Source organism: Myotis brandtii, unplaced genomic scaffold, assembly GCF_000412655.1.
Source record: "Myotis brandtii unplaced genomic scaffold, ASM41265v1 scaffold8, whole genome shotgun sequence".
NCBI classification, from domain to species: Eukaryota; Metazoa; Chordata; class Mammalia; order Chiroptera; family Vespertilionidae; genus Myotis; species Myotis brandtii.
The window spans coordinates 5,996,983-6,009,721 of record NW_005371219.1 but is presented as its reverse complement, the minus strand read 5'-3'; the positions used below and the strand labels follow the sequence as shown (position 1 = coordinate 6,009,721).

The window sequence follows — 12,739 nt, the reverse complement described above, 5'->3', positions numbered from 1 at the left end:
CAGTGCCTAGCGGAGTACTTGGCAAATATTCGTTGAATAAATTAATAAGTGAATGGACAAGTTCTGATTCCAAATCCCAAGGACCTCCCTCCATTCACCCCTCCCCCCTGAGACAATTAGAGGCGGCCTTTTCAAGGCTTGATATCACAGGAGCTCTCTCATGCTTAGGTCTTGCTCCTTTCCCCAGGAAGTAGGGAGCAGGTTTCTTTGTATTCATTCAACAAATATTTATTGATTTTCTATGGCTAGAGCTAGACCCTCGGTGAACACAGATAAATAGGATACAGTTCCCTTAAGTAGCTCAAAATAAGTAGAGAGAGAAAGAAAATCTGTGTGTCTGTAGGTGTCTGTTTTGAAACACAAACCCACACTTGTTAGTGTGTGAGGAGAGGCGTGCAAGTTGGCAGCCACCTACATGGTAGACTTAAGAATTACTGCCCCAAAATATCTCCCCCACTAACTTGTCCCCAGTCTAAAATTTCATCAAGAGAGTTTATTCTGTGCGAGATGAAGAATAGAAGGTGGTGGGTGGTGTGATAGACAAATGATTTGTTAGCATGGCAACGCCTCGATTCTGAGGCAGTCTTAATCACAACACACACCACAAATCTTACAATCATAAATGGGCGCCCAGAATGGTAGGTTATTTGTCAATCTTATGACCCTCTTGGTCAGAGTACACACGGTCTTCACGTTCCTGGGTTTTTACCACTTGGAATTTTTAAGCCAAATCCTAATGAGGTTTTCCACTTATCAGACAAAACATTCAACATTTTTCTTCCTTATTAAGAATGGATTAGATGAGTTTATGAAAGAAAAAATAAAATCTGATTTTCAAGTTGTCAAAAAACATTATGATATAATGCAGTTTAGCCAGGAAACAAAAGAGCCAACATAAACTGTTACAGGAACGCTCCCAGCTATAAGCAGCTGTGGTTCCTGGAGGGCAACTCCTTTCTTGATCATTTCTTCCATCTGGTTTGTCTTTTCCTTACTTGTATTTGTGCGTGCATTCTAACATGCAAATAATCACATTTTTGGGGTCCACATGAGCAATAGTAGGCATGTGTCCACAGTTTTATTTTATTCGGTCTCCTTATAGGGAAAGCAAGAATTTTATAGTAAAATAAAGCCTCTTTAGATTTAATACATTATTTTTTCTACTTTATTTGTATTATAGGTTTCATTTGATTGCAGTCATGATCTCTATTCTGGTGACCTTCCCTGGAAGGATTCTCAGGCCGCCATCTCCAAAGGGGGGTAGAGGGGAGGGGTGGAGAGACAGGCTTATTTCCACTTCTCCACTTGCTTTGAAAACTTTTTTTTTTTTTTAACATGAAAGGGGAGACCAGTAGCCATTTTTGCTTTAACTTGCAAAGGCTAAGATATGCCATTTGCGTGGTGATCATTATTTATTTATATTTTCATTAACGGATGAGGAAGTAATGCTCTTCTAAAGCTGAGTAGAACCACGTAGCCATGGTTTCCAACTGCACAAGCATCCCTTAGGTGAACAGCTCCTTTGAAGTGGTTTTGTTGGCAATTAAGTGCAGTTACAGCCCCGACATGAAACTAAGCATTGTACACATGCTTTGAATACTTAAAATCTGTACCAGCAAAAGGGATCTGGAAGTCGAGGAGCTCTCTGCAGAGCTGTGCTGCAGGATTTTAATTTAAATAACAGTAACTGAGAGCTGCTAGTTATTCAGGGCTCACTATAAGCCAGCCACTCGCCTAGTATCTTTAATACATTACCTCATTTAATCCTCACAGCAACCTGGCGGGAAGCCTTGGCTATTGGGGGGGGGTGTGTCTCCTAAAATATTCTTGGCTTTCATTGCCACACAGAAAAACCCTAAGCCCTGGGCATCCTTGACAAAAAGGACCCAACCCTGACCCCATTCCCCATGATCCAAGGCATATGCAGGGTGAATCAGGGTGAGCCTGTCTATACACTCTCATTTTCCCTTTTCTTTTTTCTCTCTTTTACTTATTTTTAATTATAAAAGTAATACTTGCTTGCTATAACAAATGTAGCAAAAGTACATGAAGTTAGAAGGAAAATCTCCCCCTCTCTTCGTAATTCCCTGTCCCCTTCTCCCATGATCACTGTTAACGGTTGGGGCCAGATTTTTTAGTATGTAGTTTTTAAACACATACAGTTTTTTAAAATAACATGTATAGAATCTACACTGCATGCTTTTCCACTTGATCTTTTCTTTTAAATGTCAGAATGTGTATTTTACTCTGTAATAGGAGCCTACTAGTCCACTGTATGTTAGTCACAGATTACTTATCTGTCCCCTTATTGATAGGCATTTTCGTTTTTATTTTTACTCTCATGCAACAAGGCTTTACCAACCGTCCTTGAGCACGCATTTTTACCTGCTCACTCGGTGTTTCTGTAGGTTCCCACAGTGAGACTGCTGGGCCAAAGAGGAAGCACATTTAACTTTTGTGGGACTGCCTTCAGGGAGACTGTGCCCATTACACTCCTACCAAGAGCAGATGGGAGTGCTCCCTTCTCCAAAACCCACTAACACTGGATGGTGTTCAAGGTTTTTGAATTATGTACACCTCATTAGGGAAAAGGTATCTTTAACATTTTTGCACATATAAACTTTTCTTAAATTTAGTAACGTTAAGCTTGGTTTCATATGCTTATTGGCCGTTTGTATATTTTCTGTGAATTGTTCCCCTTTCCTGTCCAAATTCTCTCCTCTCTGCCTTTCATCACCTCTCTTCACTCCCAGGATCCTAGGTGCCCCCTTCCTCCCTCCCCTTCGATAGAAGGAAACAATGCAGAAAGCAAAGGCAAGGGACCTGATGAAAGAAGTCAGGTCACAAGGTCCTGGCGGCTGAAAGTGTTCCCAGGCAGGAGTGTTTGGGTTTGAAAGGAGCCTGCCCAGAGCGGGCAATGCTCACCTCCAACGACTGGATTGCTTATGGTGCCACTTTAAATATTTTCGAATAGGAATATCTTCCTGGAACCCTCATATGATAATAAATCAATGCTTTCTTGGTCTATCATCATATCCTGTTAGTAGATAAAAGCAACTGCTTGGGACTTAGTATCCCAAAGCCCTGGACGATGTATTCACACATCTACACATCAATCTAAGGAATTCATCAGAAATGCAGATAACAACTTAACGTACATCATGTTTGTCATGTCATTGCTTATTGGATAAAAAACTGGAAACTATTTAAAATGTCCCACAATGGAGAAGAAAACAATTTGGTAGATTCATCAGATGAAATACTATGCAGCATTTTAAAATGTTAAAAGTAGTGCACTAAATGTCATTGGAAACTAGTTTGAGTTTACATTGAATGTGTAAACAAAGAAAAAAGAAACAGAAGTAAATATGTCAAAGAACCCAGTGAAGACTTATATTTGGGTGATGGAAATATGGACTGAACTTTTGGGCATATTTCCATTTTGAGAGTGAATAAATATTACTGTTATGATCAGTTTGTGGTATTATTCTCATAAAGTATTCCCTTTTAACCTGGAAATCACTGAGAAATAAATGCAACCCTGACCCTGTCAAAGTTCATTTCTCTTACTTAAGGAACCCCAGCCACCACACACATGCTATTACTGGGCACTCAAAGCAGGCAGTGGTGTCCAAGGCTCCCAGTCAGGTGACTTCCCAACATCCAACCCTCTGGGTCTCAGTTTTAGGCCTCAGAGGCTCTTCCTCCGCAAGCCCTGCTGTTTTCGCATCTCCTGGCCTTATTCTGAAACTCATGTTCCTTCTCATCTGTTTCTCCTAATTTAAATTCCTCTACTTCCTTCCTTTAAAAAAAAATCATTAATTGCTGTACTGTTCCATTCACTTTAGGAACCTTTATACTAAGTGCACATGTATAACACATAAACTCTGATTGGTTACAGCATTTGTAATTATTTCTATAATTTATTTTAAAGCTAGGTGTCAGGTCTTTGGACAGACTCTTCTTATATCACTTGAATTGCTTTTTGTACAGTTTATTTGCTAAGAAAAGTATCGTATCTCAGAGGCCTGTGTTTGATCTGTAAAGCCCTATCTTTATTTTCCAGTGGCCTCGGTGGAGATTGAATACCAAGGATTTTGATGAACCTTCCATCTCAGTCTGAGACTTTATCACTTTCAGAGATGCTTAATGCACTGATACATATTATTCACTCATTCACTTATCCAGAAGTAACTTATTGAGAATCTAGGATGTGCTAGTCACTGTGTTCAATGCTGGGGAATTATAGATTGAAAATACATCTTTATTGATGTGCGAAAGCTTGCATTTTGTAAAGAGAGGTAGAGAGACTGGTTATTAGGGCCCTGACAAGCAGAAACGAAGGCAACAGAGATCCTAAAGGAGGGACTGGTCTAGGGAGGTTTCCAGAGGCAACACTTGAGCGAAGTCTTAAAAGATATATATGGTGATGGTCGTATAACTCTGCAAATAGACTACAATTCATTGAATTGTACACTTAAAAAGGTGAACTTTACGGTATGTAAATTAGATCTGAATAAAGCTGTTAAAGAAAAAGAAGAGGTATAGAGCCGGGTCACATGCACAAGAAGGGAAAGAACATCCTAGATAGAGCAAAGAGCACAGGCAAATACTTGGGATGTGAAACAGCTAGACAAGTCAGGGGGCTGCGTCCGGGGTGTGGCTGGAAGGTAGGGTAGACGCAGATGGCTCAGGTCTCCAAAGGGATTCAAGCAGCAGAATCACAGGAGCAATTTGATCTTCATGTAATGGCATGAATCCAGAGTCTCAATGACATTCTGGCACCTTCTGATTTTTTTTTTACTAAAAGGCCCCTTTTTCTGCCAAATCTAAGATGGGGAGGAAGCATGCAGAGAAGGAAGAATCCAGATGCCCAAGAATCAGGGCAACAAGTACATTTTGTAGAAATCCATTAGTTCATACTCCTGCCTCTAGGCCGGTTTCAGTTAAATTAACTAGACAGAGGAATCTTTTCTGTCCTTAAAGGTACCGAGAGAAGCCAGTTCCAAGTGGGACAGGTTTTGGGCTAAGATAAAGCATTCTTCCAAAGCCTCTTGCAAATCCAACCACACACAGAAAGCACTACGAGAAGCAAAATGCCCTCCCTGCATCCTGCCTGACCAGTCTGTGCTGATCTGCGACACGAGGCACTGACCTGGGGCCCTCGTTTACTTTGTTGCCCAGCCCAGAATGTCCAGAGGAGAGAAATCTCACTTACATGGCACCTGGTGAATGGGACCTCCAGGACGATGGTACTGATGGTTCCACTGAGCCCGTGGGGAAAGGTGGGGAGGCGGCATCTGTGCGCACGCTGGGTGCCTCTGAGGTTCAAACGGATGATACTCCCTGGACCTGAGAGGTCTGGGGATGTCCTGGGGGTAGCACATGGAAGTGAGGGGCAGGGGCCTTTCCAGCTGCCTGATGCCCAGGACATCCTGGGGCTGGGAATTGTACCCCGTGTCGATGGTAGGCACGTCTGGGGCTGCTCGGTGCCTGGGGGGCTGGGGCCATTGCACCATCTCTTGGCTATTGCTTGAGGAGTCTGCTAAGGCATTAGGTAAATTTTGGTCCGATTTGCCTGAGCCATGGCCAGTGTCAGGAGAAGCTGCTGAGAGCGGAGATCCCAGCCATTGATTACGCTTTTCCCTAAATGAAAACTGATGCTCTGGGGAGAAGGCCCCAACCACAGACTCGGGGTTAGGCTCGCTGGCCCCGGAGGAGTCCGAGGGCAGATCTTTGCCCGGGTCCGGATGTCTCCTCCAGAAGCTGTCTTCACTCTCCTCCAGGACTTTAGCGCGCAGGCAGGTGATCTGCCGGGACACAGGTCGCTGGTGGTTTACCAGTTGCAGGCGAGGGGGAGCCTGAGAAAAGTCTTCCGAGGAATGGTGAGGGGTTTGGGGTGCAGACGAGCCGTTGGGTGCCATGTTCCTTATGTTTGGAGCAGGGGGTTCTGATCCCTCTTGCAGGGAATATTCTGGGATGGAGTTCAATAGCTGACTCGGGTATGGTTCTGATTCGTCAACCTCCACAGGAATGCTTCGGTTCATGGTCGTTTCTGAAACGAGAAAACATGCCGCAGCCTAAGAGGACAGATCCTGTTTTGGAGTGCCCACTTTATGACCTTAAGGGACCTCGCTGAAGGGATGGTTTCGATTAACAGTAGTGTGACACCAACTGTGCTGGCAGAGCCCCAGTCACACAGTTGTTTACTGATCCTCCAGGCAAAGGCACTCACGCTTATTAAGATATTTTTATCTGGAAGGCGATTTAAAGAATGCGACTGGACCGTCATGTGGCAGGTAGCACATGGGGAAGACACACATGAACATCAAAGGCCAAGGATCGAGGAAAGAGAACTGAATCCTGGTGCGGCCGCTTCATGTGTGCTTGTGAATGTTTAAAACGTGTGGAGGGAACACAGGACATTGCTACACTGTGGTCTTTGAGGATGGAACTTAGCTGAGAAGAGATGTGAGAGGGAGAGCTTTTACCTTTTAAACTTTTAAAACTTTGCTGTGTGACTGTTGCCTAACAATAAATAAATAAATAAATAAATAAATAAATAAATAAAAAGCCTGTGTTTAAAAGCACTGACAAAAGGGTCACAGTGACATTTCCCACTTAGGTTGTCTAGAGGATTTGCTTTCCTCGGGCACTGTGCCTGCCACGAAGCCAGCTGACCACCTGGGTTGTGACATGCAGGCTGAACCAGCAAGGTTTGCTAAACTGGCCTTTAGCCCACGGGCCATGCAGCCCACAGCCCAGGTGACCCTGGTTTTACCTGGAGAAACAGAGCTCTTCATCAACATAACAGGAGAAAGACAATTAGCCTCCCCTTATGGGCTGAGATGAGGCCCGGGCACTAGGCTCCAGGGGAAGGGAGGCGGCCGGGGGTGACAGGTGGTCTGTAGGAGGCTCCAGAGCAGGTGTAGTGGGAGGGAAGGAGAAGGAAAAACAACAAATCTCAGAGGTTTGGTCCATGCAGGCCTTGCACAGGGTGTACTTCAAATACCACGCAGAGAAAGGGGCGGTGCCAGCAGGGGTGGGTTTTAAAATTCATATTTTGAATCCGTGTAGCATTTCAACTGCAAACATTTACTGAGGGCTCACTGTGCCTAAAGCCACGATGTACATCAACTATTGTTCTAAGACAAATTTTGAAAAATATGAATTTGCCTTCTCTGGAGCCCTGAATCCAACCCCATGGCAACAAGACAGCATGCACTTTAAAATGCTTCCCCTCGGAGCAGAGATGGGCCAGCGCCTTCCTACCACATGTATCTTCACTGCCTATAGGAAGACACCTCAGCTGGCTTCTCCACTGAGTGCCAAATGAACGCTAGCACTTCTCTGTACCCGCACTTGGTAACAAATGTGCCCGTCTGCTGCAAACAACCTCTGAAAACGCCCGCCTCTCGTTCCCAACCGGCCCTCCCTCCTGCCTCAGTTTCCACTTTCCTACTGTCCCCTTTCCAGGCTGCTCTCTAGGCTGTGTGTGTCCCTGCCCCCTCGGCTCTGCAGAAAAGAGACCTCATGACCCAAACTGATTAGGAACCTACCCAAAGCACACACATTTCAGCTGGTTGTGATGTGTAAATGCTCACCATGGCTTTCCTTTCTTTCTTACAATTTTCCTACAGCTATGACATGGGAGATGCCATCCAACGTGCTCTTCAGCTGGTCCGGAAACACAAGCATTTTCTGAAGGGCTGGCTGAGTGTTGTGTAACCTCCCGCTGGCATCTGTGGTGCAGCCGAGTGGGAGGGCACAGAGGCATCGAGTGAGCCAACCAGCAAGAGGACAGGATTCTGTCAACCCTTTCTTGTTCCTCGGTTCTCTCCCATCACCCACACTTCAGGTACCCCTGTGGGTGATCTCCCTGGGTTTTCAAGTGTGAAAGCCTTAGAAGTGCTTCCCTAAACAACAACAAAAGCTGCAGATTCTGCTCTTCTAGCTGAGGAGCCAGTTGGGGATTTGGAGGGAGCCAATAAAAAAGGTGACAAGTGCCGACATCTCACATAACTGGAAATCTGAGGCCCAGCTTACGGCAACAATTCTACAGTTCAAACTGGTCTGAAAGGCACAAAGGGCCCCTCGGATGGTAGTCAATAAACCTGGCACGGTAATGAGCAGCCGCCTAGTAAAGCTATGGGATTAATAATCCTTAAAAAAAAAAAAAGGACCCTGATGTTTTAAACATATGCCTATCAAATATCCAAACAGCAAATCATTAGTGAAACCTGCTATGTGTCCAACTCTATGCTGGGTGTTCTCCTTCGGCACACACTTAATGAATTTTTATTTTTTTTTACAATAGGTAATGCCTACAAGTGATACAACATCCAAGAGTACAAATGGGTATGGAGCGAAAGATATTCAAAATTATTCCTAGAGACGGATAGAACATGTTTCCTACCTTCAAGTTGCTTGTGATCCAGATCAAGAGACAAAACTAGTAACAGGAAATCAAAGGCCCTACCTCAGGGCCTTTGCGCTTATTGTTCCTGCTTCTCAGAACACTCCTCCCCCACATATCTGCGTGGCTTTCCTTCTCTCCCCTTCAGGTCTTTCCTCGGCTGTCACTTTCTCAGTGAGGTCTCCCTGGCTGTCCTCTCTGAATTTTTCACATGCCCCTTTCACTCTCCTCCCTGCTGTACTGTCCTCTCTAGCAGTTATCCTCATCTTATGTACTACAAATGTGTATTGGAAATACAAATGTCTAATACATCCTTTGTTTGTTTGTTACCCATCCCCCCCCAAATTTAAAGTTCACACTTTAAAGGTGTGATTTTTGACTGCTCTATTCACAGCTATATTCTCAGTACCTAGAACTGTACCTGGCACCCGTAGGTGCTCAATAAATATTTGTTGAATGAATCAATGATTGATGCCTGTTTTGAAGAGGTGACAGACCCATGTAGCTGGCAGTATCACGAACAGTGAGAATGTCAGGCTCCATGAGAGGTAGCAGGGAGTATGGGGTGGACCAAGTCCTCAGAGTTTGTTAAATTATACCACATGGGTACCCTTCCCTATTCCTCGCTTTCTTTCTCTCTAATATTGTATTAAGCCCATTCAGTGTCAGGCCCCAAGGTGGCCCTGGGCCATGCCTAAGAGGTCCCACCCATGGGTAGAGTTGATCACAATAGCTCTTACAGAATAAAGGTGATTCCACCACCCAGTGTGATAGGAACATGTGACAGCAGGGCAGCTGGTCTAGTCATGTATCCTCAGAGCTTCACCCAGAACAGCAGAGGGTGGGGCAGGCCTCCACCTACCATGTGGGTGCCTCCCAGCCCTGGACCCTTGTGAGCATGTCATAGAGAACAATTACACAAAAATGCCACATCAGAGGACTCTGGCGGGGTAATGGGTTGTGTTGTGGTTCTAGCTCTTGGCAGTTTTATTTGTTGGTCTTTAATGTCAATATTGTAAAAAGACTACATATTAAAAAAAGTCACTCAGTACAGCACCACTTCTAACCATTTCCATTTCCCCCTGTTTTACTCCAGGACTTCTCCATATGATGTCCACATGGTTGTAACCCTGCAAGGCCTGTGCTCCAGTCCCCAACTAACAAGGGTGACACTTGGATTACAGTGGGAAAACCCTGTCTTCTACCTATGACTGTGATGGCGAACCTTTTGAGCTCGGCGTGTCAGCATTTTGAAAAACCCTAACTTAACTCTGGTGCCGTGTCACATATAGAAATTTTTTGATACTTGCAACCATAGTAAAACAAAGATTTATATTTTTTATATTTATTTTATATATTTAAAAGCCATTTAACAAAGAAAAATCAACCAAAAAAATGAGTTCGCGTGTCATAGGTTCGCCATCACTGACCTATGACCTAGAAGAAGGCTCTGACCCTGAGGGGGACAGGAGACCTGCCAGCCAGGACCCCGTGAGCCCCGTGCTGGCATCACCCCGACACCAATGCTGAGCTCCGAAGCCTGGGAGACGCTGAGCCTGTCGGGCCTGGATGTCACGCTTGCCTCACCGCGGCAAATCCCTGCGGGAAGGGAGAGGCTGGAGGTCCGCAGGAACCCAAGGGGGCTTCCAGCTCAGATCCCCTTTCTGAGCCACAGCACAGGTGCCCAGGCCTCACACCCGCAGATTCTGAGATAGGGCCGGGGCTCCTGTGTGTTTTTGTTTGAGTCCCACTGGGAAAAGGGTTCTTTCAGACTTTGCCAAGGGAGTGTAATCTGTACAATTTGGCAGTAACCAGTTGCCCTTTGACCTAGTAATTTCTTTTCTAAGGATTTCCTCTCCAGTGATATGTGAAATGAAGTCCTGTGAAATGAAGTGGCCGTGAGGATAGGTGATGCAGCAGTGTGTATAGTAGCAAAGAGTAGAAACAAGCCACATGCCCAAAAAGGGACTGATGTTTTAAATTGTGGTCCAGCTGTACAATGAACACTGTGTCTTTTCAAAAAGACTGAAGAAGTGCTGTGTGAACTGGTGTGGAACTGTCTCCAAGATTTATTGTGAAGTTAAAGCGAGCAGGAGGCAGAGTATGCACCCCTTTGTACCCTCTGAGCTGTATGTGCGCACACCACCCCTTCAGAAACCCGCACAGCGGTCGCCTCTGAAAAGGACCTGGATGACTGGGAACAGGGGCCAGAGGGATGTCTTGCTTCTCAGAGCATTTTATACCTTTTAAATTTTGTACCAAGTGCCTATGCATCTACTTAAAGGATTAAAAAAGAGAAAGAAAAATAAAGAAGCTCTTCTAGTGATTCTGATGTTCACAAAGATTAGAACCGGTGGGAACAAGGCACTGCTGAGACCACCCAGGAGAGGGAGAGCATGTCCCAGGTGGGAATGGGGTGGGCACAAGCTAGGCACGCAGGCCAGTCCCAAGTACATACAACTAGGCTGAAACAGTTGTGTGGCCAGTCTAGTTCTGACTCTCTTTGATCTGACCCGAGAGACACTATTTTCCTTCTCTGGAACCCACTGCTCTTTGGCTGTGAGCTGTGGTTCTAGCTCTTGGATTCTGACCCCACCTTTCTGCAAATCCCTCTGCCTGTTTTCTCTGCCCAGGTCTCTCTCTGTGGCTTCCTTTTGGCCTCGGGCCTGGGACCTTCCTCTTAGCTCCTCTACTCTACCCTGGATTTGCAGATAAGATCTTACCCCAGATGGCAGCTGATTTAACATCCCATGTGACACTGCTCCCTAGTGTCCCCGTCATAGAATTTTCCATTCCCTCCCTCCCTCCCTCCCTCCCTCCCTCCCTTCCTCCCTCCCCCATTCTCTCAGTCAAACCCCCTGAGCTGCCTCCAACTCTTTGCTGATGTCTGTTGCCAGCACCGGTTTTCTCCTTCAGGACACCCTGACTTAAATTATATTCATTTCTTAAAACGGAGCCGATTAGTCTTCACAACACGACCTTTCTGATCTCACAGTTCATCGAAAAGCTTCTTTCCTCGCATCCTCCCCACCTCCCTTTCTGCATGCCCACCAGTCCCCGCTTGGCCCGTGTGGGAAACAAGCCGTGCACATTCACAGTTAACCGTGCCTGCTGTCTTCCAGATGGGCCTGCCCTGAGTCAACACATGGTTCTAGAATGTGGGGAAATATGTGTATTTCAGTGCGTGGGCCCCAGAGTCAAACCCCCCAGGTTTAAACGATTTCTCTGCCAGCTGCATGGTTAGATGTGTGAACTTGAGAAAATTACTTAACTTCTCTGGGCCTCATTTTTCTCCTCTGTCAAATGTGGAAACTAGCAACACCTGCTCCCTAGGCGTTTGTGAGGATAGAAGATGTAAATAAAGTGCTGACTGCAGGGCCTGGACCATATCAAACTCTCAAAAAATAGAAAGTTATTTTGTTATTATTTTTACAACACTTTCCCAGGCACCCTATTTGATAGGAACTATTGCCAGTCACATTTTACAGATGGGAAACCGAGGCGCAGGGAGGTTAGTAACTTTCCTAAGGTCACATGGCCAGCAAAATTATTATTTTGGTCTGGGAACTCTTTCTACACTATGTTCACTGGTTTTATACTTGGGTGCTCACAATAGCACAGAAACATGATGTCTGGAGATGTATCTTTTTCACTAAGGTATATTTTGGGCACATTTGATACATATCTCGCTTGGTCCTTAAAACAAGCTGGAATATGGGCGAGCGGTGTACTTGGTATCGCTTTACCATTCCTATGCTGCAGAGAGGGGCACATTCAGTAGCTTTCCTAGTCAAAGCTGAATCTTCTAGCCTATACATCTCCTAACTCTTCCCATTAGAGTCATAGAGATTGGGGCTTTTCTCTTAGGGTCCAGATAGTAAACAGTTCATGCTTTGTGGACCATATATGTCTCATACTCTGCCTTTGAGGGTTTGTTTGTTTTTAAACAGCCCTTTGAAAATATGAAAACCATTTTTAGTAATATTTTAGTTAGTACATAAAAGACCATGGGCCACTTTTGGCCTGAGGTGGTAGTTTACCAAACTCTGATATAGTCTAGGCCAGTGGTCGGCAAACTCATTAGTCAACAGAGCCAAATATCAACAGTACAACGACTGAAATTTCTTTTGAGAGCCAAATTTTTTAAACTTAAACTGTATAGGTAGGTACATTGTTATTAACTTAATTAGGGTACTCCTAAGCTGGACTTTGCTAAAAACATCCTCAATCTGATTGAGGTACGTTCGCTGAGGTCGACCCCTTCCAACTCTTCCATCCACACTCGTCTCGTATACTTGTTTCGTCTATCTTTTGTCACCCACT

The 12,739-nt window shown here is 45.0% G+C and overlaps 1 protein-coding gene across 4 annotated transcripts in view; it reads right to left on the bottom strand.

Annotated features, from left to right (window-relative positions):
* The window catches only part of TRAF3IP2 (TRAF3 interacting protein 2), a 39,061-nt gene that overhangs the window by 20,455 nt on the left and 5,867 nt on the right, over positions 1–12,739 (bottom strand). For 3 of the 4 annotated variants that reach the window (XM_014531321.1, XM_005883742.2, XM_014531320.1), the window contains one exon: positions 5,219–6,055. In XM_014531321.1, coding sequence (XP_014386807.1) covers positions 5,219–6,055 — 837 coding nt within the window. Of the gene's footprint in view, positions 1–5,218; positions 6,056–6,781; positions 6,865–12,739 lie in introns of those variants that run through there. The other variant, XM_014531322.1, reaches the window with a different exon arrangement.